Source organism: Pseudorasbora parva, chromosome 13 (assembly GCF_024679245.1).
Source record: "Pseudorasbora parva isolate DD20220531a chromosome 13, ASM2467924v1, whole genome shotgun sequence".
NCBI lineage: Eukaryota > Metazoa > Chordata > Actinopteri > Cypriniformes > Gobionidae > Pseudorasbora > Pseudorasbora parva.
Window position 1 is genome coordinate 24,623,302 of NC_090184.1, and position 27,864 is coordinate 24,651,165.

A 27,864-nucleotide genomic window follows, 5' to 3' on the forward strand; every position below is an offset into this window, starting at 1 on the left:
TGCTTTATTTTGGTATCTTAGAAAAAAAGGCTAGTCCAGTGGTGTAGCTTTAATAACATGATCACTTAGGGTGGGAAATATCTGAGAAGTAAATACAGCAATAAGCAATTGTCTTATATAAAAAGTTCTCAAATAATTAATCAAACAGTAATTAAATAAGAACTAATAAACAAATGATACGGGGACAAATAAATACAACAGAAAGATACAGATACAAACAGTGCTTTTTTTAAGTCGGTTTTAAAAAACAAAACGATTAAGTCAGGCTACTGTTTTTGTTTAGTTTTTTTGTGTTTTTTTTAGTGGTTGTTATTTGATAGGTAGCCTATAGGCTGCTATATAACCTATGTTGCTTTCACTTTAAAGATTGGCTACAGTAATACACAGACCCAATAGCCTACTGTCACACATCTCAAACCTACCCAAGACAGATATTTAGGCATAATCATGTGTGTATTTGATTATGATTGTTCAAAGGCATTAAGCCTATAGAACAGATGTCTGTATACTCGCGAGCGCTGATAGGCGGCAAATGCACAGAATCCTCCGCCAGTCTGACATCGGTCCGTGTGTCAGGAGCGAATTGAGTTTGTGGTATACAGCGCTTTTATTAACTCTTTTTTTTAGTGTTATCAGGCATATACTTTTATTTGGTCATTCATCCATCTAGAGTGATCAATTCGCCCGGTCCTTGTCACTTAGGCCTATGCGAGACAATACGGCAGGTGAGAAAGATTCACTTTCGCTTTTACAAAGACCACTGTGCAAGCACCACAACATCTGTAATCCTCATAAAAACAATGTATTAAAGTTTTAAATAAATTAGATAGTTCAATTTTTTTTTTTTTTTTTTTTGTTATAGAAATTATTTTTTTGTGATTATTTTTGCGGTGAAATGGCAAATTATGCAGGATAGCCAAAAAATGCGACATTTTGCTGATTTTTCATTGTATTCAGCGATCGCAGAATCATGTCCCGTATCACATACCCAACACACTTGATTCGTCCGCAATTTTGTGAGCCCTGGAGTGGAAATGGCAAAATAAGTCAAATAAGTGCTCCTCTGACGCTAACTACAGGTTATAGTGGTAATTTCATGTATTTTTTAAAAATAAACGTCCTCGTTTGCCACAGTGTTAGTTTTCCTACATCTTTAAACATTTCGTGTAACAAATCATCAGATTAAAAATAAATAAGATAATATATTTCGAAAATATTTTGAGCTTTCAAGTACCAGAAAAGCTGTGAAGCATTTGAAAGTCCTTGAAAAGTGCTTGAATTTCACTCTCAAAAGGTTGTATGAACCCTAAGATGAATAATGTAAAACATTTGACAATTTCTGCCACAATCCCATGCGGTGTTACTACATTAAAGGGTTAGTTTCTCCAAAAATGAAAATGATTTAATTAATTACTCCCCCTCATGTCGTTGGACACCCGTAAGGCCTTCGTTCATCTTCGGAACACAAATGAAGATATTTTTGATGCCAATGGAGGCCTTTCTAAAGCCTTTCTCAGCCATCAGCTTTCAACAAAAATATCTTAATTTGTGTTCCAAAGATGAACAAAGGTGTTACGGGTGTCCAACGACATGAGGGTGAGTAATTAATTAAATAATTTTCATTTTTGGGTGAAGTAACCCTTTAAATCCATGGTAATTGTTGGTAAAATGTGGACTGAAACCCCTGAACTTTGTTCATGGCAGAATGTTTCTCCTGGCGCTGTTTGATCTGATATCTAAGGTTTATAACACAGAATTCTGTGCTGAAATCTTCCTTATTAGATCTCACAGTTATGTGATGTTATGTGTAATGTTATTAATTCTGTGGCAACTTCAAATGCTTCTTCACTAGACCTCCCAGTGCTGTGAAATAACGGTGTTGCATGATCGAGATCGGGCCGTGTGTGAGATTGCGCTGCGCTGTCTATTATTGCTCCATGCTGATAAACGAGCTGCGCAGTTCCATTCCGCTTGCCGTTTTATGTTTCTCATGTGTAACAGAAATAGCAGCTCTTATCAGGTGGGCACTATGGGGGTCGCACCGGTGCAACCTCTAACAAAATTTTGGAAAAAAGGTTGAAAAATGCATATATATATACACACCAGCATTTAAAGGGGTACTTCAGCGCTGGGAAGCGCTGTATTTAAACTGGGTCATTAATGTAGTAGAAATGTGAAATTATTCTTTAATTTGGTGCTTTCTAGACAGAAAATGCTTTCTAGAGAGAAAAGACAGAAAATGTATTTTTGTCTCATGGGGATGAAAGACAACAATTCCCAGAATGCTTTGCTGCCCTACGAGGCCTTTCCCAAAGCCACTGGTACTGAATCACTGGATCACTTTCACTTTCCCACCGCGTTCATTTTCATAAAATCAGTTCAGTCAGAGAACAGACACTACAATTAAAAACTGAACGTGTCTGTTCAATATAATGTGATTTAACCGCTGAGGGAGTGTCACAGCGCAAAGTCAGCAGGAGTCAGATTACATTCATCATGATGAATGAGCTGAATGAGCTCGTGATAAGACCTGAGGTAAATGCGTCCGCGCTCGTGGCATAAATACATTAACATATGCATAAATAGCACATGTTTAGTCTGGCGCGTTTTCAGTTCATGCATTTGGAGGCAAAACTTTCATAGGAATTAATTTGAGAAGTTGAAACAGTCGCTTTGCTCCACCGGCAGCTCTGTTTACATGAATGCCTGAGGCTATGCTGCGAGCGGAGTGCTGTGAGTGAGATCCCATCCCCCATGCGTGGGTTGAAAACATGTGGAAATAGCTCTCTCTACTGGCTGTAGTCTTTAGCCTCTGGCCAAAAATTCCTTCGATGATGCAAATTGACAAATATTTGCATCATCGGAGGAATTTTTCCGGAAATAAAATGCATAAATCTCTCGTCTCCGGGGGATATGAGGGGGGAGCACGATCCTTTGAATATACTTCAGTGTTTCTACTGATACAAAGCCATATGCTAATCGCTGAAGTAACCCTTTAATGGTAATATAGAAGAAATCAAGCTTACCAATAATGAGTCATTGACAAGTTTGTCTACACTCTGTGTCATTGTTTCATGGTCAGACAGCACAGATTCCAGTAAGTTCACTATTGCTCCCTCTAGACAGGTAGGGCTAAGACACCACAGGGTCACCACAGCCTCATCCTCCAATACAAGCCTCTTACTGTGTAAGAGAGAAAGACATGGCCAAGAGTTGACATCATCTGTGCGCTGTCATTAAATGCTGCCGTACAATGTTTCAGTGTAATGATACTTACCTAATCAAGGCCTCACTGACTTCCTTTATAAACTCTTGATTCAGACAGGAAGAGCCACACAACATGGAATGCTTCAACAGAGCTCCAATGAGAGGAGCCATCTGATGACATGTGACCAATGCGATGCATGCCGTTGACATGGTGTGAATGTTCTCGTTTGAACATCTATCCATAAAAAAAAAATCCAAGTGTGGATTATTTCGCATATATATATACACACAAAAAGCATTTGATAATAACCATTGTTACAGGTGCTCTAAAGGCAAATCCAGAATGAGATTAAGCATTTATTACCTTGCTGATGTGTTTGGCAAGCCATCACAGCTTTTAATGACCTCCTCTGTCATCAATGACACCACCTGAAAGTGACAATGAGACAACAGTTTGTCTATAATTTCACAGTAATGAAAACGTAAATTTAAAAACTACTCAAACTTTAACAGTTTATAACCATGAAGTCACATGAACAACCAATTTCTCACGTAAATGATAGTGGAAAATACAACCATGGCTGGGCAACATATCTACTATTCAGAACGTTTATTGTGATTGGAGAAAAGAATAGATTCAATCAGAAAAAAAAACATCCATAGACTGAAAAAGAGAAATTGTTTAGCCTTCGGCCTTATTACCCATCACACTACCCATGTCATTACTAACTAACATGTCAAGGTTCTGAACAGTGATTCCACACCTTCTGAAGAGCCTCTGAGTGGTATCGCTTCAGGCTTGATCCAGCATGTTTTACTGTAGCATGAGATACACTGCCCTCCTCCTCCGAGATGAGATGACGCAACATATTCTGTCCAGAACAGATACATAACATTAAAACAATGCAGATGACAGCTTTTATTGTGAAAATTGAATCACACACCATGAAACATCAATAACTGTGAATTATTTTGCTTTGTCTATAATTTGACAACTATTTGCTCATCATAAATGCATCCCCATGCAGCATACAAAAAAGGAAAAAAGACAATGGATCGGGTGGCAAGGCCTGTCTGTTTATGAAAGCACAGAGTTTAAGCCTTGACAGAAAACATGTCTGCCTGTGGTGGGGCCATGTGGTTTCTTTAAGTTTACAGTATGCTAAGATGTCCTCCACAGACCCAAAGAGGCTCAATTACTACCATCTGAACAGCAAAAACACACTGCAGATTACACTTTACTAAGCTGGGTTGGGCTACAGCACAGGCCAATGAAATGCAGCCTTTTTATATTCTCTGTTTGTTTTTTTTCTCTACCTTGAGGTGGAGAAAGATGGCATCTGCCATGATGTTTTTTTGTTGTCGTTGCTTTTTTTTACATCTTCAAAGTGGCAATTTAGACAGTACTAAACCATATGGATGGCCAGGCTAAATCAAAACAACTTGTGCAATATTCCTTAAATGAAAAGAAAGAAAACAGAATGTTTGAGACAAGTACATATTCACTTTGCAGATGTTTTCTGATCAAGACATCACATGAGTCTTGCCTATAGGTCTCTATTAATGCTAAACTATTAGACTTGTATTAAACTATTAATGCTAAAAATTAAACATTTGCTTTCTTTTGTGTGGTGGCTGTGTGTTGCTAGGGTACTGTTAAAAGTGCACTATGCAACTTTCCGTCCGCTAGAGGGCACCTATTCAAAACAAAGGCGTAGTTTGATGACACCAAGTTTGAGCGCAGCATGTGGTGGAAAATAGGACTCGGGGCAGAAATCATGTTCATGGATGCGGTTATTAACGTTACTGTAGTATGAAGCAAAGCAGGATTGAGTGCTGTGGAGCTGAGAAGGGCTGCTGTAGCGATTGTTACACAAACACACGGCTCGCGAGAAACAGGACTTTTATTATGACGGGACACAGACGCCGGGCGCCCGCACTATTTCCACTTTTCCAGTCACGATTAGGAGGTAACGCAGATCTGTTTATCATATTAGATACAGTTGAGTGTGTTATGGCGTTACTCTGTGCGTTCGCTCGGCCACTCCTCTGACACTTTTTGCACACTGCTGCTAAGAGTAAAGCGATTCTACCAAATAAAACCGGAAAGTGAGGGTAACGCAGATATGATGCAATCGACAGGCGAATCCCTCAGACGCTATGCTCAGACGTCCCGGGTCCTTGGTTAAAATAGCAATTTTCTCACAATTTACAAATAGTTGAAAACAAGTGGGATACTGTAAGTACTCAACTGAACAAAATACGCAACACTGGCCTAGTGTTTTTTGGATATTTTACTTCAAAAATACTACATAGTGCACCTTTAAGGTGATCAACAAGTCACATGATTTATATGTATTAGGGTCTGTTATGATACAAGTAGTTGTAAGTTAAATGTATATTTAGTTTGAAAACATTTCTATTGATGTCTTTTTTTTTAATTTGTTAGGAAGTTTGAGCAGTTGAGTTATAAGTTCAAAGGAATTTAATTCAATCCATTAAATCCATCAAAGAATTTAATACAGGTAATTCTCATATTATATGTTCTTATATCTATCTATATATCTTATATATGCAAATTGTCAAATATATATATCAAATTAAGTTCTCTTATTGCAAAATGTTTTTTTGTTCGGTAGTTCACGTAAATTTCAAAGAATTTATACATTTTTCATTGATTAAAAGGGTTACATGTAGTCATAACTTAGTAATAACACAGTAATGTAAAATAAGGTTTTGAAAAAAGAAAAATGAAGGCGCATCAAAAGACAAAATATTAAAGATGGGGTTATTCTGCTCAGCCTAAAATAGCTAGTGAATACATGTACTTAAAGAGACCACACAAGTCTCCCTTAAGACTGTTCCAGACCCCCAGGAGCCCTGAAGAAGTGGAGGGGCCATCAGACATAGTCTGGTCTCTGTGATGTGGAGAGAGCACGTCATGCTAGTCCTCCAGAGCAAAGGCTTATAGGAGAATGGGCAACAGGCCCTTTAATAAAAGACCCAAAAAAAAATTCAGTCCATGGCTCTGTGGACGCATCGTCATTCTTCTTCATCTCTTCTTCTGGGCTAAACCACCCACATGAAGAACATGACCGAGCTGGCTTTGTGAATGACAGGACCGTTTGTTTATTCATGTTGAGTGACTAAAGGAACAGGCCATCACTGCCGCTGAGGCTCTGGGGGGTCAGTTGGAATCATCCCAGATGAACATCTCATTGTAACCCATGCTGATCGACATGAAGGCTTTCCCAAATGGGTGAGCCTTCGAATGTTGACAGTGACAGTAAACAGCACTCAGAACAAACAAGGAATGGGGATAAATGAAAAAACACAGTCCATTAGGACTGCAACAAACATGAGAATGGAAAAATAAGACATCAATGGCTTGGAAGAGGCAAGACGTCAGACTGGGAGGAGAAGAAAGACCTTCGGGAAATTAACTCAAACCAAATCAATTTGCTAAAACACAACAAGAAAGAGACCATAAACATTGGACAGTAATTCGATTCCAACAAAACAGAACAAATGAGAACGAGATCTACCATTAAACAGAGAACACAAAGTGGCCCAATTCCTGACTCAAACCTAAGGAAAAGTCCTTTGAAGTCACCATGAAATCACAATTTATATTTGTTTAACGGAATAGCAGTATTTGTTATAAATGATTTATCCATGCACATCATTATTTTTAATTCATGTGCCCTCAATCTTCAAGCAAATTTCTTTTTACATGATAATTCAAATGTTTAGAAAAGCATTAGATTACCATGAATGAATGAATGAATGAATGAATGAGGCATTTATATAGCACTTTCATATGCACTACTGTACACTCAATGGCCCTCATTTATCAATCTTGCGTAGAAACGGGTGTATATGTTGGCGTAAGATTATGCTTACACTCCTCTCACCGCCTGATTTATGAAGCTGTGCGCACCTCTGCAATCCAGGTGTACGCAATACCTGCCCTTGATAAATGCGGCGGCTGAAAATGATCGTCATTAGAATAACACGCCCCTATATATTCAAGTCTCCGCCTCCCCCACGCCCTCATTTTACGCCATGGACACACGGAAGACGGCAAAGAAGCGAAACTTCTCCGACGTGGAGATCGGGCACGCTCAATCATCTCACTAGTCCACTAGTCAGGGCACTGATTAGGACATGAGTCAATGGGCTGACTCCCTGATCAGTGCCCTGACTACTGAACAAGTGAGATGATTGAGACGCGCGCCATCGAGACCATCACCAAGGAAGTGAAAAAAAAAAAAAACGAAATTGTTTTATTTGAGAGTTTAAAGAGTGGGAATAAAGGCACCTACAAAAACAAAATATGGACCCAAATAACGAGTACTGTTAATAGTGTGGAGGTTGAGAAGCGCACTCCAGCAGTTTAAATAGCTGTTCGATGATAAATTACCATCACAATGCATTATTTTACAGCACGTTTTGAAACAATTAGCATTTAATTTCGTATCACGGCACATGTATTGGGGTGTACGACAGTGATGATGATGTGATGTGGAGTACTACCATTCATTCACATTAATAATTACACGACAATTAGTATGATTCTTATTCTTGTTCTTATTATTCTTATTCTTAACGACGCTTGTTATTTAGAAGAAGAATGTCGTTATTATTGATTTTAATATTATTTAAAAGAAGAAGGTCATTTTTATTATTTTGTCACTCTGAATTATTTTAGTCTCAGTCCGTGCGTAGCTGCCGGGCCAGGCGGGCCTGAAACGTCAGATAAAGCGCACAGGCTCGCGACTGGAGGAATACATATGCCTACAGATCAAACGCTTTGGTAAAGTCACAGAAATTAAACATTGACGTTCATGTTGCACAAAAATAAACACTGAATGTTGTTGTTGTGGTTTTTAACAGTGGGTCATATAGCATATCTTTTCAGTGCGTTTTGGTGTTAGGAATTGCTTTTCTGCGCATTTCCCCACTAACTCAAACGTGCGTACACCACCTCCTGAGCTGGCGTAGGATTTGAGCGTGCCGTACGCCAACGTCCATATTGATAAATCTCAAAGTCACCGTGGGTTTGGGTGTACGCAAGGTGTACGCTGGAAATTTGGTGTACGCACTTTTGATAAATGAGGGCCAATGTGCTTTACAATTATGTCAGGCGTCTCTCCTTAACCACCACCAGTGTGCAGCATCCACTTGTATGATGCGACGGCAGCCACAGTACAACGGCGCCAGTGCGCTCACCATTCACCAGCGATAGGTGGAACAAAAATCTAATAATTGCTAATAAATATATAAATATATGTCTTTAAGATGTTACGTGCAAGATTATATATTTCATATAAAAGGTCCATATATGTTTTATAATTGCATTGTGTTAACATGGTGTAATTTTCCTTCTGGATCTTTTGTAGGCCAGTCTCTTTTTGGAACAATACACTGTATTCCTCTTCCCATGTTTCATCCATGAAGTAAATGCTCATGTGACTATAATCTGTAACTTCCTCACACAAATAGAGTCCTAATCTCTGTTTTTTTTTATCCTGTATCTTTTCAAACCACATGTACACACACTGCTGCTGCACTAGGGATTGTTAGCTAAGCAAATAAATAATGTAAGATTAAATACCGTGTCTGAACCCCTGACAGAGCACCCACACCTCCCTCTGACTCCACTTCCCTTCATATAGGTCAAAAAACATCTGGCAAATTAAAAGTTTACTTTAAAAGCCCTGCTTTAATTAGCGCTATGTTTTATTAGATGAAAAAAATAATCAAACGAATGCACACACAAAACGCGAGGGGTTCTGTATTGCTTATGGTAAACCATCTGTGTGAACTCTGTAAAAAGTTGAAAGCGTACAATTATTTTAGTTCTTTTTCATCACCCCACTCTTCCAACCCTGATTACATCTATTTGAATATAAAAGTGCACAATGAGAATTTCTAAAAACACTTTTGGCAGATTGAAAACTGTTGCAAGTGGGATCTGGAAGAGTATGACATTTATTAGGTATATTACAAAAAACAAAAAAGGGCTTGAACATTCAAAGCAAGTGCTTTTAAACTCTTATCAGTCAGATTTTTGTACTTTTTTACTGACAATTTCACTAAAATAATTAAGATAATAATTAAAACTATTTCTAATTAATTACATGATTTTGCCGATTAATTAATCTAATTGCACACCAAATTTGGCTGACCCTAAAATATAATTTAATTACTGACAAATTCATTATTGTATAAAAGAAGATAATGTCTATACATTTAATGTAAACATTCTTAAAAATATATTTTATGTTCTATGAAATAAATAAAGGCATACAGGTTTGAAACAACAGGTTTGAGGGTAAGTAAATGATGACATTTTCATTTTTGGCTGAACTATCACTTTAATGGGTTTTTTATTAATATGATTTTTTTTTTAAATATGATATAATTTAAATAAGAAACTAAAACTGGCAGTAGGTGGCAGTACATGTCTTTAAGAGCGAGTTATTGAGTCATGCATTAATTCGATTTGTTTAAACTGCTCAAATTCAGGAATTAGGTAAATGGCTTCTCTTTAAGAATTGAATCACTGGTTCACCCAATTCTTTTAAAACGCAGATTCGTACAGAAACAAAACGCTGCTGTACGTTGCTCGGTAATGCACAACAGTTCTGTTGTGGCTTTGTGTAATATGTTAAGTGGCAAAAAAACAGACAATACTGTGTCTAAAATATAACAAAATATTGACTTCTTATTTATTAAGCTGTTGGATAAAATCAATATCACATTTGCACTCCTGCTAGATTCATAACATTGCTCATGTGATATTGTTTAACTATATCATATTTAATAAATTCATAAATTAGAATTTATAAATTAGATAAAATTTGAGTCATAAACTGATACAGGGGTATTTCTGTCCAAGGAACCATTCTAAATGCATTCTATAGGCTACATAATGCAGTGAGTTGTTGCCCTGCTGTATGAAATGTAAGATGACCTTTGTAGGTCTGGGGTGGGGTTAAACATTTTAACACATTTTTGCCATAACTAATTAATTAAATGAACATGTTAAATCAACAGCCCTAAAAATAAGGTCAACTTATAATTTTAGCAAGATTTTAACATTTAGAAGTAATAAGTTATTTTCCATCCTGCTTTTGACCAGCTTGTTTTGATAGGCATACCAAATTCAAGACTTGATTGCTATGATTGGGTACATTTTGCATGTTAAAATCATTTTCATTCATTGAACAATTGATGGAATTGTTTTGAAAACTTCTGACATTCAGCCAGACATGTTCGAGCCAGAGCCTGATCCCAAATCTGAAGACAACAAACCTACATCTCAAATACCAAGGATATTCCAGTCTGCAACAACTTGGAAAGTAATAATCTTTTTAGTATTGAAATGTATTACTTTATATTAGAGTTGAAACGAAGACATTACAGAATGCTGTTCATCTCGTTACATATTTGAAACATTTGCCACCTGTGAAACATTTATGCGTATTATTACATATGCTTTATAAGTTGGTTGTGGCAAATAAAGTTAAAGTACTTGGAGTTGCCACAGTTATAGCTGACAGAATAGCTTACGGTGTTTCGTGTAGACGAATTATGAATGTACCAACATTTGTTGCACTGACATTCTTATTTTTATCGTTCATTATTTTCAGTAAAGTGCTATTAAAGTGAGTACATATTAAACATATTAAAAGCCAAAGCAATAGTGACACATGGTAAAACAATTGTTACCCACACTTGTGAGTTGCAACATTAGTGTCGGATCCAATATAGTCGTATCATCTTTTATCTTCAGTCTCTCTGAAAAGACTGCTTTGAACTGTATCCTGTTTAAAACTTAATCCACAATAAAATGAAATGAAGAAACAAATGACGCAATATGGAACTTTGTTAAAATAATAAAGTTCATCCACAATTTCCTAACGTTAGGATCAAAAGGAAGGCAATGTTTTTCCACAGCTTGGCACTGCAAAACAGGTATGTCATCGTTTTGTCGCTCGAGTAATCCTGTAATTTTGACTCCTGTATTTTGAACTACATGACTACATGTGCAAATTAGTGGGTGGGGCAATGGTGTAGAAGTAGGCGTTGATTTTATTCTGCAGGGGTGGTTATGTGATTAAGTTATGTAGACAAAATCGGAAATGTGTCTTTGGGAGCTTGGCTTCGATAAAAGCAGTATAGGAAGTTTTTAGTTTTAGTTTCGATTTTTTTTGATTTTTTATAGCACAATGACCTCTTATATCAAGAGATTGAGAAAATGTATTTCTTAATTCATGACCCCTTTAATTTTTTCTTTCATCTTCACATTTTAAAAACAACCAATATATTCTAGACTGGTTAAACCCAGCCTGATCTGCCAGCGATTTGATTACGGTATGTCCTGCAACTCAGTCTGGAAACCTGTACATTCATTTCTACTGCTTCTGTTACACTTTTGCAGGAACCAGTCACAGACTGGCTTATCCACCTGGCACGTTATTGGTGGGTTTAACATGATGACAGATAGAGAAGCGATATGTAGATGGGTCGTTGCCTGTTTATTACTCCTCTTGTGGTATGATTGGTTAAAGGACTATCCAATTGCATACAGACAGAGTCATTCAAATAATGCTCGTTGATCACGCCCAGGGATGGAAATTAACTTTTTTGTCCACCGGCCACTGTGGCTGGTGGATTACAAAATCTACCAGCCACTCAATGTTTTTACCAGCCACGTTCTTGTTTTTAACCGACAATGTGTAACTGTATGTGAAAAATTAATATTACAAGCTCTACAGTACTTAAGCAGTTTATTTAATCTCTCAAGTCTCAATGAAATACTGACATTTTCTCTTTCTCTCTTATACACACACAAACCATGAACTGATATACAGTCTTGTTCAAAATAATAGCAGTACAATGTGACTAACCAGAATAATCAAGGTTTTTAGTATATTTTTTATTGCTACGTGGCAAACAAGTTACCAGTAGGTTCAGTAGATTCTTAGAAAACAAACAAGACCCAGCATTCATGATATGCACGCTCTTAAGGCTGTGCAATTGGGCAATTAGTTGAAAGGGGTGTGTTCAAAAAAATAGCAGTGTCTACCTTTGACTGTACAAACTCAAAACTATTTTGTACAAACATTTTTTTTTCCTGGGATTTAGCAATCATGTGAATCACTAAACTAATATTTAGTTGTATGACCACAGTTTTTTAAAACTGCTTGACATCTGTGTGGCATGGAGTCAACCAACTTGTGGCACCTCTCAGCTGTTATTCCACTCCATGATTCTTTAACAACATTCCACAATTCATTCACATTTCTTGGTTTTGCTTCAGAAACAGCATTTTTGATATCAACCCACAAGTTCTCAATTGGATTAAGGTCTGGAGATTGGGCTGGCCACTCCATAACATTAATTTTGTTGGTTTGGAACCAAGACTTTGCCCGTTTACTAGTGTGTTTTGGGTCATTGTCTTGTTGAAACAACCGTTTCAAGGGCATGTCCTCTTCAGCATAGGGCAACATGACCTCTTCAAGTATTTTAACGTATGCAAACTGATCCATGATCCCTGGTATGCGATAAATAGGCCCAACACCATAGTAGGAGAAACATGACCATATCATGATGCTTGCACCTCCATGCTTCACTGTCTTCACTGTGTACTGTGGCTTGAATTCAGAGTTTGGGGGTCGTCTCACAAACTGCCTGTGGCCCTTGGACCCAAAAAAAAACAATTTTACTCTCATCAGTCCACAAAATGTTCCTCCTTTTTTCTTTAGGCCAGTTGATGTGTTCTTTGGCAAATTGTAACCTCTTCTGCACATGCCTTTTTTTTAACAGAGGGACTTTGCAGGGGATTCTTGAAAATAGATTAGCTTCACACAGACGTCTTCTAACTGTCACAGTACTTACAGGTAACTCCAGACTGTCTTTGATCATCCTGGAGGTGATCATTGGCTGAGCCTTTGCCATTCTGGTTATTCTTCTATCCATTTTGATGGTTGTCTTCCGTTTTCTTCCACGTCTCTCTGGTTTTGCTCTCCATTTTAAGACATTGGAGATCATTTTAGCTGAACAGCCTATCATTTTTTGCACCTCTTTATAGGTTTTCCCCTCTCTAATCAACTTTTTAATTAAAGTACGCTGTTCTTCTGAACAATGTCTTGAACGACCCATTTTCCTCAGCTTTCAAATGCATGTTCAACAAGTGTTGGCTTCATCCTTAAATAGGGGCCACCTGATTCACACCTGTTTCTTCACAAAATTGATGACCTCAGTGATTGAATGCCACACTGCTATTTTTTTGAACACACCCCTTTCAACTAATTCAACTAATTGCCCAATTGCACAGCCTTAAGAGCGTGCATATCATGAATGCTGGGTCTCATTTGTTTTCTGAGAATCTACTGAACCTACTGGTCACTTGTTTGCCACGTAGCAATAAAAAAATAAACGAAAAACCTTGATTATTCTGGTTAGTCACATTGTACTGCTATTATTTTGAACAAGACTGTACATTTCATTAAATGAGAAGGGCTCTGTGCTCTATGCACTCTTTTTTTTTTTTTTTTTACCTGGATGTGGTATTTGGATGATTCATGGTCTTTTATGGCTTCCAGTTTTAGGTTTTTAGTCCCAACAATTAAACTATGATGCCAATTATTAGTACCATTGCATTTATGGCTAATGCTATGACCGTGTACTAAAAATCAAGGCATTGCAATTGCATAAATTAATATTAAAGTTTCAAATAATAAATCACAACTTACAAATTATGCAAATATTTATTTAGCACATTGCAACAATCTACAGTATAAAATAAAATTCAAACTAAAATGTTTAACTTGACCTCACTTATGTGTAAATTATATAATAATGTACAGGCATACTGGCCTGCAAAAAGGTACAGAAATTGAATAAAGTAATCAAATGTAAAATAACTGCATATTTAACTGTTTAAATTAAAGATTAATCCTTATTAAGCTTACAAAAGCTATTCAATCAAGAGCAGTCAGTGATGTCCTTTTGTTTGACATTAAACAGAGCAGTAAAGGCTACTGCCCCTTTAAGACCTAGTGCAGGGATATGATCTTCTTTCTGTATACAGTTCACTTGAGGCATATACAGACTGTCTGCTCGGATACTCATCAAGATGGACATGTTGACATACTTTTTGTGTGAGTTTGTCCGTTTAAGCGTAAGACTTGAAAAATAACTCAATATTTGCGCGCTGTGAGACGAGTGCGCACTCTCGGATGATGCACACTGATGGATCCTCTCTCAGCGCACACGAGTTCTTATTCGCGTCTTCTGGCAGTACATCCGGGTAATGAAAACAACTGCTCATATTCAGACATATACGGCAGCACTCGCATGCATTGAACAAAGTATACAAATAAGTGAAACAGTATGCTATTTTTATTTACCCGCCACGGTGGCCGGTAGGTGAAGCGAGTTTACCCGCCACAACTCAAAATCACCCGAAATTTGGCTGGTGGCGGTGCTATTCATTCAAATAAAGCTCGTTGATCATGCCTCTTGCACAGTAGAAAATAAAGAGCAGACTCCCCAGACCAATGTTCAATTTTAAATTAAACTTGGTCTGGTGGTAGGCAGACAAAATATATTCCACATTTTCAATTGTGTCTGTAAGGATATCAATTTGTTAAAGTGCTTTGGCAATTATTTATCTATTTATTATCCTTGAGTGGTGAAATGTTGGCTTTACCTTGATCCACGTGTTGGCTTTTCGTTCAACAGCGTTCAGTGGCTCAGCGCTGTACAGACAGCTCAGACACCGCAGCAGGAGTCTCTGGCTTCTCTCTGAGCATACATAAACAAGACCACAGGACAAAATGCCATTTATAAGATGTGAAAATGGCTTCATTATCCAACTGTAATGGGGAACCCATAAAAATTCATGCATTCATTTATAATCAGGCACAATATTGGTTAGACTGAAACAACACTAAAAATCTATGAAATATCTAATTAAACCTAGACAAATGTTGGGACTTGGAACATTTTTAAACAAAGACTCCATTTGGTGTAATTTCTATATTATTTCAAGGTCATGTATCACAAGGACATTGAGCATATGATTTCCTTTGTACAACAACAACATTTTCAATGTAACTTTTCTGATGATAGTATAACTTTAAATACAACTTTTTATTTTTATTTTAATTTAAAAGGGGTACAAAGTAGAGCAATAGATCTTTAAAGTTTTTCCAAGTCATTTTTTAAGGCTGCATGTGAAGAACAGGTCTGACAAAAAATGTCAGGGAAGGGAAGTAGCGATCAGACAAAAGGGAGAGAGGGAGCTAGTGAAAGAGAGCCAAATAACAGAACAAATGCCCAGCAGGCCACTACAGGGTTCATTGGAAAATTAGTGTAAATACCCAACCCATGCAGACACATTTCTTGGTCTCAAATGGGAAACACACCCCCAAGTGTAGAAGAGTCGTAAATTTACCATCCGCAATAACACATGGGTTCCAACAAAGTCTTCCCAGGAACTGGCCCACAAAAGGAAACGTCTTCATGGCCTCACTAGTGGAGCTCTGTTATACAGTAAACACACACACACCTGAGAAATCAATAGCAAAAATCTGCAACTGATTCATGAAAAATAAACAGCAATTGAATTACACAATACAGCCAAATATGAATAATCCAATTGAACACACTATTTTTCATTTGTACCGTATAAAGAAATAATGCAGTTGAACAATAATCAAGAAATTCAAACTTACATCACTTGCATTAGCACTAAAGCTCAATGTGCAGAAGCATGTATGCTCAGTTGAAAAATTGTTTTAACTTTATCTGTATTGTAACACTTCAATTTTCATAAATTTTAGTACTCATCTCAAAGATTGTATGATTGAAAATTTTAATTAAAAATTATAGAGTGAAAGTCGGTGTCTATGAACCAATCAGAACCAGTCTGATGTTTCAATGATGCTCCAACACCATGGACAACAACATACAACACACCTGATGGAGAGACAAAATGTGAATAAATTATTTTAAATAATTTATTAGTCATACCATATTGCATTCCACAAGTTTATGTCCTAGGACCCCTTCATTTCCTCTGCAATACCTGCTTTCCTGATGCACACTTTACTCTCGCACATGCACACATTTCATATATACTCTAAAATAGATGCCTCTCTTGCTACAATATCCAATTCATTTGTTGCTGTTTTTGATGTATTTTACAAAGGTCTCTGGTAATGCAACAAAAGGAGCCATTTTAAAGGGCCATTTTTCATACATCAAGGAAGATCTGATGGTTGCAGAGGAGAACTCAGTAGGAACAAATGAGCACATGTCAGAATTATATTGCTTAGAATGTTTCCATCAAAATGAACTGTCAACACCATATACTGTCTCAAAAAAGTTTTTTGTTTTTAAGTTATACTGACAGTTTAAGTGCACAATGAAGGTCCGCCACTTGCCGAGTTCTGACATCACAAGTATGAACAATTAGCTAATAAGAAAAAAAATGTATCACCCTCTCCCAAAAAACTATTTGAGCCAAAAAAAAAAAACTTTTGATGGCCTTTTATAAAACTATTCCCACGCACACAGACAAAGAGAGTCACTGATCACTTCTTTAAAGTCAGTTACGTGATTAATGAAAACCAGCGTGCTAATGCAAAGGCATGTTGAGGAATACAGCTTTTTGCATCAGTTCAAGATGTGCCTTGCCAATTTACTGTATACTGGAAGCCATACAAAGGATCTGAGTCTTTTTAAATTCCATAGGCACATACATTGTTGGATGCTAAACGATTTCAGTGCACGCATGAAGGGAATGACACCATTCCTATGGAACTTTAACACGTCAAGCCTGACAAAAGGAAAAAGACCTTGTGGCAGCCAAAAAAATAATTAATATAAATACATACTACACATACTAAACTAATTATTGTAGCTGTAGAACTGCCATTCGCATTCATAACATCTAATGGAGGGTTTTTTGATGTCAAGGTCCCTCTAATGGAATGGAATCCCCTTGTGAAGGACCCCATTTCTATGTGTAAAAAACATTTAGTATGTGAGAAGAAGCAAACCTAATATTGTTTCAAGGCAGTTTTACAGCTTTAATAACCATAAAATTTAATTTGGTAATTTTCTGCATGGAACTATTGGAAATAGTGGGAATATTATGGAGCCACCTTGGGTCCCTAAACACCAATTAAATAGTTGTTTTTGTTAATTATTCAATTTAAATTAAACACATTTTAGAATATCAAGTATATCTAAAAAAAGATAAAATACAAATATTTACAAAATAATTTTAAATTAAATTGCAGCTTTTTTATAATCTTTCTATGCCACAATATGACTAATTAAGCTGTCATAATGTAAATTCTTGAAAACCAGCTTGAAAAGACCATTCATTTGACTTCTCATAACCATCATGACAAAGTCATAACCCAGCTCCAGCAAAGGGGTACGAGGAAGTTTGTCATTGCATGTACCATCTGAGATGCTTTCTAATGGTATTTTATAGGCAAAAAACTCTTATTTACACATTCACAAGTCAGCCTTTATCAAATGTGTTCACACACATGCATCTCTCAGTCTCCCCTTTAGCACGGGCGCATCGCCAGCGGGCACCCAACTGCGCCAGTCTTAGGAAGAAAACCATTTACGGGACCGTGATACCTCCCTCTTTCCAGCAGTCCCAAGTAGGGAGTGGGAAAACCGGTTCTGATGGAATGCCAATGAGGAAATTGATATAAACGAGACATTTTTCATCCTCAGGCGCGAGCCACGTCCTTAACTCATCCAAGCGCTGCTGTTCAGATCCGCTTCATTCGGGCCGTTTTACGAGGCTCTGCCGGGAATAAAGGTTTAGGGCCAATTAAGAAATCCCGATCCCATCGCATTGCTGAATGCTGTCAGAGGGGCTGACGCATGTCGAGTGTGATGGAAATGGAAGGCGTGATTGCATTTTGGCAGGGCAGCTATTGTAAATTAAAATAAGAAAGCCTGCAAGATTTTGTTTTCTTTTCTGACATGCCAGGCACCAAACCGCACGATATGCAGGGCCAACGGGAGATCTGCTTGTGCGAAAGGCCGCTGCGGGATGAATAAAGAGCTTCTTTCAAGGTGAGGAGAGTCAGTGGGAGGCAGATTTTTTCTTAACACTGGTCCTTCACAGAGTCTCCCTAACCCATGATACCACGTCCAAATTTGCAACACTTGATGCAGGGATACATTAGGTTAACGCTGGCAGTCCCTGGGTGGCTATTAGCCCACTAAATCATCACTGCCCCAGTGCCAATGTCCTGCCTTCATTCGTACAGAGCGGCTTCTGTTAGGGGTGCTAAAAGAGTTAGTTAAAGCACTATGACCTTAATATTGAAGGTTGTTCTATGAACTCGGCTGGAGAAACGTGCAAAACTACACATTTTTAAAATCGACTATACATTTCTTAGTTTTTACGACTTTTAGTACATCAAAGCACACCAAGTTGTCAACATGCTAAAACTTTGTCAAAGAAGTTGGACCTCTTAACTGATCTTTTTTAAAGCACCACAGTTAAAAAATATTATAGTACTCAACAATAAGTATGCCCCACTCTCAATTCTACGTCGCATTGATTCAAAAAGGTTCTGAAAGGATTCTTTAGAAATGTTGGCCCATATTGATAGAATAGCATCTTGCTGTTGATGGAGATTTGTGGGATGCACATCCAGGGTACGAAGCTCCTTTTCCACCACATCCCAAAGATGCTCTATTGGGTTGAGACCTGGTGACTGTGGGGGACATTTTAGTACAGTGAACTCATTGTCATGTTCAAGAAACCAATTTGAAACTATTTGAGCTTTGTGACATGGTGCATTATCCTCCTGGAAGTAGCCAGATGACGGTGATGATCTGATAGCATTTAGCTTAGCCCACTAAGCCCAGTTCATTCACTATAGTACCAAACAGATCAAGTTAGAAGTGACCAAACACCTCCACGTTTTCCCTATTCAAAGCTACACTGTGTGATATTTTCCCCCATCTAGCGGTGTAAAGGTATATGACAATCCAGTGAATATTAGTTTCTGTTCCTCTCAATTCCGATTTGGTTTTAACTCCTACGGTGGCCTATTTAGTCCAAGATTAACATGGCTTCCAGTTCGACCTTGTTCATGAGTGCCATCGAGTGTTAAAAAGCGAAAAGCGAAGCTTGAATTTACGGGTATGTCCCTCTTTGGCTAATGTACTTTCAAGATGGAGGGGCAACATGGCGACCAGCATTCGAACCCTCACCCGTATGTATTTTCAATGGCATATTATAAACTTAAGAGAATACTTCATTACTTGAAAGAAGTAAATATACATTAATGAGCACATATATTTTTGAAAGAACTAAGTGTTTTTAGCTAAGAATAAACTAAAAAAGTTACACAGTGTAGCGTTAAATACAGTTACACGAATAGTTGAAAAACCTAGTATGGTGACAAAATAAAACGTGGCGCTTTTCTAAGCGGATTAAAAAGGAGAACTTTAATGTATGGCGGAATAGCACTTCTGAGAGTACTTTGACTCGGCACAGTAAAAAGTCTCAGCTAAAAAAGTCTCCCTCTCTCATTTCTGTCAATATGGGGGAGGGGGAGATGTGAGGGAAGATGTTTCAGGCAGAACTTTTAATCCGCTTAGAAAAGCACCACGTTTTATTTTATGTCACCATACTTAATCGTTCAACTATTCGTGTAACTGTATTTAAATAGGTAAACCGTGGAGGTGTTTGGTCGCTTATATCTTGATCTCTGTTTGGTACCATGATAGTAAATGAACTGGGCTTAGTGGGCTAAGCTAAATGCTATCAGATCGTCAACGTGCGTCAGAGAGATTAAGTGCACGCACTCAGATGAGATGATAGAGGTATGTATCAACTCGTCTTAGTTAAGGGAATAACAGTTTAATATGAAAAGGCGGTGAAGTATCCCTTTCAATAAACTCCCTTTGGAATGGATTTGAGCTTTGTAACCTTGCAGATCTTTTTGTCATCTTTAAAACTTCAGAGAACATAAGGTGTGTGAAAAATAAATAAATAGTAAAATATTAAATACTAAAACATTTAAAAATGTTATAAATGCAAATATAAAATTATAAATTTAAATAAAATGTTTTGCAGACAGTAAATATCTTGACTTTTTTTTTTTTAAATCACAGTTGAGCCCTCTATTAAAATAAATAATATAAAAATCAAAGTAGTTGATCTCACAAATCAATGTGAGGGATCCACCGTTGCTGTAGAAAGGCAGGTGGAGAACACATGAGGGCCCGCGATGGACGCCAATGCCTCTGAGAGTGGCAATGATGAAGACACACACAGATCACAAAGCAACCCCAACAACCGCAAGCAAAGCCATAGGACAGAGAGGAAAGAACCCGGAAGGAGGCAGCTGGTGAAATGGCCAAAAGCCAATGAAGGCGCGGTCTGGCAGAAGCTGGACAGGGACCTCAGCCTTATTCTGGAGCACTCATTGCATGGCCAGGTGGAAACCAAGCTGAACCGTATTGGAGACATCCTGTATGATGAATGCATAGGCATCTTCGGAGCAACTGCTGGAAAGCGGAGAGCTTGGGCGAGGATGAAGATCAAACCACCCAAGTCATGCAGTTTGTCAATCAAAAAGGGAGTCAGAAATGACAACACCATCTTTGTCGCAGGTGGTGAGAATATCCCACTGCTGGCAGATCAACCGGTTCGTAGCCTGGGTCGTACCTATACAGCAGAGCTCTCAGACAGGCAGATGGGGGAGACGGTGAGGAAGCAGCTCGCAGATGGCCTGTCCAGGATCAACCAAAGCCAACTCCCTGGAAAGTACAAAGTTTGGTGTTACCAGCCAATACTGTACCAAAGGGTGATGTGGCCACTGAAGATGAGCGAAATCTCCTCATCAGTGGTAAACAAGATGGACGGGCTGGCAAACTCATTTATCAGGAAGTGGCTGGGTCTAACAAGATGCTTCTCGGAGGTAGGCCTCTTCGGGAGGAACACGCTACAACTACCACTGCGATCCATCTTTGTGGGATACAAGCAAGAGAAGGCTTGGCTGGTGCTGGAGCTGGAGCTGAGGGAAACCACTGCTGGTGAGAGCAGTGGGCACCCAGATAAGAAAGGGAAGAAAGTAGAAAGCCCAAGAAGAGGTCGACATGGCAATCAGCAGGCTGAAGCACCGCGAGGTGGTCGGCAGAGTCCAGGAGGGTCGGGCAGGCCTTGGGAGGGGCGATATTCCCTTGTTCTGGTCAACGGCTTCCAAAAAAGACCAAAAAGCCATGGTGGTAGCGGAAGTGGCAAGAGCTGAGCATGAACGCCTTAACATCAAAGCGGTGTCCCAGGGCCAGAAAGGACGTTGGACGGCATGGGAAGGTCTCGTTGACAGGTCCATGTCATGGTCCGACCTATGGAAGATCCCCCAAGCTAGGCTCAGCTTCCTGATCAGAGCAACCTTTGACACCTTGCCTTGTCCCCGAAAACCTCCACCAATGGTTTGGTGCCGAAGAGGCCTGTTCCCTTTGTAACACCAGCAACACAAGCCTCCAGCTTGGGCTGCACGACAGCATTGTCCCAAGGCCGCTACAGGTGGCGGTATGACCAAGTACTGAAGAAGCTGGCAGAGGTGGTAGAGTCATGCAGAAAGGAGGCAAACAGCAGACCTTCCGCTCGTAGACGACATTCGATCCAGTTCGCGAGAGCTGGAGAGAGTGCCAGACCCTCCCGCCAGAGAGATATAGCAAGGTTCTCACTGGGAAGTGAGTGGACCATGAGGTTTGACTTGGGAAAGCAGCTCCAGTTCCCCAGGGAGAGAGTGGAAACATCCCTGCGGCCAGACCTCGTCATGTGGTCAGAAACTTGCAAGACCGTCTTCCTGGTGGAACTCACTGTACCATGGGAGGGAGGTGTGGAGGCTGCATTTGAGCGGAAGCGACCCAAGTACTCTGATCTGGCGACAGAGTGCAGGGAGGCAGGCTGGAAAGCCGTTATCTGCCCTGTGGAAGTGGGGTGTAGGGGCTTTGTAGGTTCCTCATCCGCTCGCCTACTCCGCAACATGGGATGCACAGGAGCGAGACATCGGAAAGCCATGAAAGAGTTGGCAGAGGAGGCGGAGAAAGCCAGCTTCTGGCTGCGGCTAAGGAGGAAGGAGAAGGGTTGGGGGGCAAACATCTAGGGCATCAGCAGGGAGTGGCAGGGAGAGATCCCTGCCATCGCTCCGCCACCACGAGACGTACTGGGGTTAAAGGAGCGAAACGTCGAGGAGTGGTGGTCCCCAGCTGATGACCCGTTCAGGCTCATGGAAGTGTTCAGTGTGGTGTCAGGGCACACCAGTTCAAAAGGCACTGGAGGAGGTGCGTCAGGCAGTAATGTCCAGCAGGAAAACCAACACCTGTATCTTGATATAGTCAGTTCTTGGACAAGTAGCTGACCATCCTGTAGATAGCATAAACTCTAAAGCAACAAATCTTATTGTTTATTGTTATAAAATTATTGTTATGCAGAACAACTTTAGATCAACATTTGTTAACTTGATGAACTTGTTCACACTGCCCGATTTTAGCCCCGTTTTTGACTCGCCGACAGGTTTTGCAAAATCACCAACAAATGCCCAAGATCATAGGCAAATCAGTGCTCGTGCACGCGAGTGACAATCACGCAGTGTGAATGATCAAAGAGGCGTTCAGAGAGAATCTCTGACGAGTCGTCGACGCCTGTGAGATATTTGGCATGCTACATATCTGGACCTGTCGGCGATTCAAACTCCTGCTGTGTGAAATGTGTTCTGACTGAAAATCACATCGGCGATGACCGACAGCCAATGAGAGAGTGAGATACAGGGCAGCGGGATGTTCAGGGAGAAATTATAGACTAGAATATCAGTATTTTAATAGATATGTTTACAATTATATAAAACAGAAAAAAAGCCCAAACATTTGCACATCCAGCTGCAGCAGCAGCACATTGCAAAATTATTTATTTAACATTACCTCAAACTCTCTTTGCAGAACAAAATCCTTGCTCCCTCTGTCTCTCAAACAAGTTCCTCCACCGTATTTTTTATGTTATTTTTCTCCAAAAATCAGAACACAGACAATTTGGAGCGCAAAGTCTGAAACATGTATGATCTTGCGTTGTTGACTTGTCACATTGCACGTGAGTTTAGTCAGGAAACGTAGTTTGTGCTCCGGAGAGAGAGAGAGTTGTCAGAGATTGTTCCTCCTGTACAGTCATGCAGTGTGTTGTTGATCCATCGGTCAGTGTGAACACAGCAGCGACTGAATGCTACCCCAGATAGTCATGCAGTTTGAAAAGAGCAGTGACCCGATGAGTTTGAAAATTGTGCATCTGAATTAGGCTTAACAGATAACAGTTCACAAACTTCAAAACAAAAGTTGTGTGTTTCTGACATACCATTTGCTGCAACCCCAGCAGAACTTGCTGGAGAAAACTCCTCAGATATCCAAGGTGTCTGCATGTGTCCAGAAGGGCAGAACAAGACATAGCTGTGCCCCAGTTCACTGCTTTAGCCATCCAGAACAGCACATCGGTCTCAGAAACAGCAGCCATCCTCTGAAGTCTGCAAAAACACACACACACACAAATCAATGTATATATATTCCTTGAAAGGCCAGCAGATCTACATATTAGTACCATGCCAATTCAAAAGTGTGTTTCTCATTCCAGAAAAAGTAGGAAAGTTAAGTCCATAATAATGATGTGTCTAAGATGACAGGGGTTGTAATCAGGAAATGGGGAGTTGAAAATGTGTTACCCAATTGAGGGCTCTTAATTTGTCATCAGTGTGTATTTCATGAGCCGGCCAGTTTGGAAAAGGGGAAAAAAGATACAAAAAGGGCCTGGGTAGTGCAATAAAGTCTTTGTGGAGTTTATTTTAAACTTCTAGAACGCTCTTAACTCAGCACTAAAGTATTTTTGACAAATAAACAAAACGGAACAAGGCTGAAGCCATCAAAGGAGACATATCCTCATCTGTGTCCTGCTGGGAGGCGAGGTTCTCACACCGTGACCACAGCGTAACGGGGTAGAAAAGGCGCTCAAACAGCCTGTGTGTGCAGGAGCAGGAGTTTGTGGGTAATTGTTGTTCTTAGTCTTAATGACAGGTCTGTGAAAGACACAACAAGGGAGTGTTTTTATGATCTGCTCGTAACGGCGGAGTCGTTTAATGTCTTGCCATCACCCCTGCTGGAAAAATCCCTTGGGTGAGACAATGTAAATATATAATTAGCCTTTCTTTCCTTTTTTTCATCAAACCAAACTATGAACAAACGCTCCTTGTTGACTTGTCATCCCCGCACAGCTTTCACCAGTCCTTCGGGGGACATAGCCGCCTGGCCAATAAACTGCCACAGCCAAGATGGGTGTAATTTCCAACACAGAGAACTGGTAGAAAGTTAGCTGAATTTGTGCAAGTGTAAATAGTTTGGCCTATGTCATGCGCTGGAGAGTGTCAACATTGACACGTACCGACACATACTAATATGCTGACTGTATGCCAAATACAAAAAAAAGCTGTAGTAAAGAAGTGACTGCAAATGTATCATTAGGCTCTTGACAAGCAACAGTCAAGAGCAAATTAAAACAGGTTGTCCTTTCAATTGGTTGACTGGTTCAAAAAGACACTTAATATTCAGCAATACAGTCGATTTGACTGAACTGACACTATTGGACGAGAACCAAACTTTAACTGACTTGAGCTGAATAACAACACTACTGTTTTCTGCTTATAGCTCAATTGAACTCTTTTCATAATTGATTAACTTTATATTTATTGAAATGTACTGAACTGAATCAACACTTGATTGAATGTGTTGAATTCAAATGCTATTGTCTTCTGTAGAGATGCTTTACAGGAGAATTTGATGAAGTTTGTGGTATTTTCCAGTGTATTACTGTAAAGCTGCTTTGAAACAATCTGTATTGTATAAAGGACAATAGAAATGACTCATATTGGTGGCTTGACTTGACAAAGGAGATCTAAAACAGTTGGATTCTGCGTAAAGCTGTTACTGAAGCTGCATTTATCGTGGTGCTAATGGCTTCGACATTCTCAGCTGGAGGGTGAACAACACATACACTCTACTCAACAATCTGTTGTAATCTCAGAGTTCAAATCATCTTGTAAATTCGAGAGTTACCAATAATAAACTCTGTCCAGGGCCCGTATGTATAAAAATGATCAGAAATGTTCTTAAGAATAGTGTCAAAAAAATTGTCTAAAAGTAGGAGACTTTTATAAAGACAAAAGCAACTATCAGTAAAGTCTAATACTGATTCTTAAGTGCTGATTGAGGTGACACCAGGATGTTGGAAACTAAGAACTACAGTGATGCAATGACCGCCCTCAACGACTGAATCAGCCAATAGTGAGCCTGCATGGTGAAGTCATAGCAGCATGACGGCAATCATTTAAAGGTGGGGTAAATATTATATAAAAACTTTTTTACAAAACGGACTCGGGCCGAGTCCAATAACAAACTTGTAGCCATCAGCAGGTAAGGGGCGTGTCTACTATTGATGGTGAGAAGAGAACACATTATTCAAAACACACAACACACATAATGGACATTAGCCGAGAACTAATATATGCTGGCTTTTGCTTGAATATGCTCGTGTGTCATGTTCGCTTGTTCGTCCATTTGTGATCATACTGCCACTCACTTCAGCGATGATAAATACCCATTCATTCCAGACTGTATGGAGCAATTAAATCTCCTCACTGTCTGTTTCAAGCGTCAGCTCATAAAATGTGTCCGACAAGTAAGATACTATATTCCTAATATATGTTTGTTTCCACTTTTCATGAACTATATAACCCTTATCCAGTCATAATTGTAATATATTTATTTATTTAATATAAAGTATATACAAGCATAAAAATATCGTACTTATATTTTGATGGTTTAAGCAAACTTGTAGAGTCATTTTAAAAAATCTCCACACATTACTTTTGGCCACCACTGTGTGTTTGGTGTGGTAAGTGCCACAGTAAGACCCTACTGTGTGCAGTGCAACACTTTTCATGTTAGAAAAATATGTAATTATGACTTTTAGTTCTGCAGTTAGAGCATTGATTTGTAGAGTGGGGGAGTTATTAAATGTCTTACTAGGTCAGCTACAAAAAAAAGAATTTCTTGACGATAAAGCATTTATAATTTATTTAACTCATATTCAGCAATTGGTGAAAAGAATGAAAGTGAAATTGTGTTTCTATTTTAGAATTAAATCCTGCCTTTCCTTTGAAGCCAAAAAGAGGCTTGTTTTGCTGCCACTTTTATTTCAGTACTGGTCTATGGTGATGTATATATATATATATATATATATATATATATATATATATATATATATATATATATATATATATATATATATACATACATGTTTTAGACACTTTATAAGCATTGATTAGTTGTTTCAGGTGTGTTTGATTGGGGTTGGAGCTAAACTCTGCAGGACAGGACCGAGATTGGGGACCCCTGGTTTATCATTTTTTTCTGTACTCTGCACTGACTCCAATATAAGCCGATCAGCGTAATAAGAACTTCACTTCAGTCTGAGTAACGTTATACACGCCTCCAAACAAAACAATTACAATAAAGAGTATTTATTAGGTCTCGTAACTTAAATTGATAATCATGAGGAAAAAGCAAGGTCATAGTATGATTCGCAAAAAAAAATCCTGCTTCTGACAATCCCAGATAATCACAAACAGTCAGACCAAATGCTTCATTTTAATATAAATAAAGAAATCAAACCCAGACGTTACCTTTAAATTCAGCTGTCTCTATCAGTTGAAGTGACGGCGGATTGCAAAGACTTCAGCCGTCGTGTTTGACAGCACGGTTGTGCAAGTTCTACACTCTCTTGGGGCTTCCTTGTTTTGCGAGGCTTTCTGTTGACATACATGTACTGTCATACGTTTACAATAATTTAAACTAACTGTTCAAAAGATTATTAAATGCAATGTGGAATTTTCGCGGCATTAGATGCTGTAAAAATCTTTCTGAACTTCCCTCTCATACACCCAAACCGGATGTTGTCATCTGCTATTGGCTGCGCGCCTCTAAAAGGGGAGGGGCTTGGGCAGCATGGACTGAAGTCGACTAAAGCTGCCTGCAAACAAGCAGACAGCATTACTCTTACCTAGTTTTGTTAAATCACACAAAAAGCACACTTTCACACTATCATTATCTGAACCAACAAATGTTTCCACCACATGACTGTCTAATGATATGTGTGATGGAAAATATATTTTATACATTTTGAGAATATAATGCATATTTTAGACTGTTTTCCTGCTTTGTAGCTCTTTGCCAACATAAGCATGACACTAACATTAAACTGTTTTATTTTTGTTTTGCTCTTTGTATATTATTATCATAACAACTTTTATTTTACAAATAATTCATACATTTGTATGATCATTAGCCTATTATTTAAGACGAATTAAGGGTCTGAAATAATTCTTAATGCAATAGCAATATGTAGGGGGAGAAAGAAAGAAAAAAGGGTAAATGTTTTAACGAAAAAGACCTCTTTTTAAAATAACGGAATTATTTTATCCTTCTTCACATTCTCCTGCAGTCTAGTGCAGTGCTGTTTTTAATTTGACCATTAGGTGGCAG

At 38.8% G+C, this 27,864-nt stretch overlaps 1 protein-coding gene across 2 annotated transcripts in view; it reads right to left on the reverse strand.

Annotated features, from left to right (window-relative positions):
- fancc (FA complementation group C) overlaps positions 1-27,256 on the reverse strand; it is a 46,975-nt gene extending 19,719 nt beyond the window's left edge. The window contains exons 1-8 of one of the 2 annotated variants that reach the window (XM_067413593.1): positions 27,006-27,256; positions 23,633-23,798; positions 15,680-15,767; positions 14,933-15,027; positions 3,972-4,079; positions 3,572-3,636; positions 3,278-3,442; positions 3,027-3,183 (exon numbers count right to left, since the gene is read on the reverse strand). In XM_067413593.1, the coding sequence (XP_067269694.1) occupies positions 3,027-3,183; positions 3,278-3,442; positions 3,572-3,636; positions 3,972-4,079; positions 14,933-15,027; positions 15,680-15,767; positions 23,633-23,788 (834 nt within the window). In that variant the 5' untranslated portion in view covers positions 23,789-23,798; positions 27,006-27,256. Of the gene's footprint in view, positions 1-3,026; positions 3,184-3,277; positions 3,443-3,571; positions 3,637-3,971; positions 4,080-4,524; positions 5,424-14,932; positions 15,028-15,679; positions 15,768-23,632; positions 23,799-27,005 lie in introns of those variants that run through there. The other variant, XM_067413594.1, reaches the window with a different exon arrangement.
- Positions 27,257-27,864: the final 608 nt, after the last annotated feature.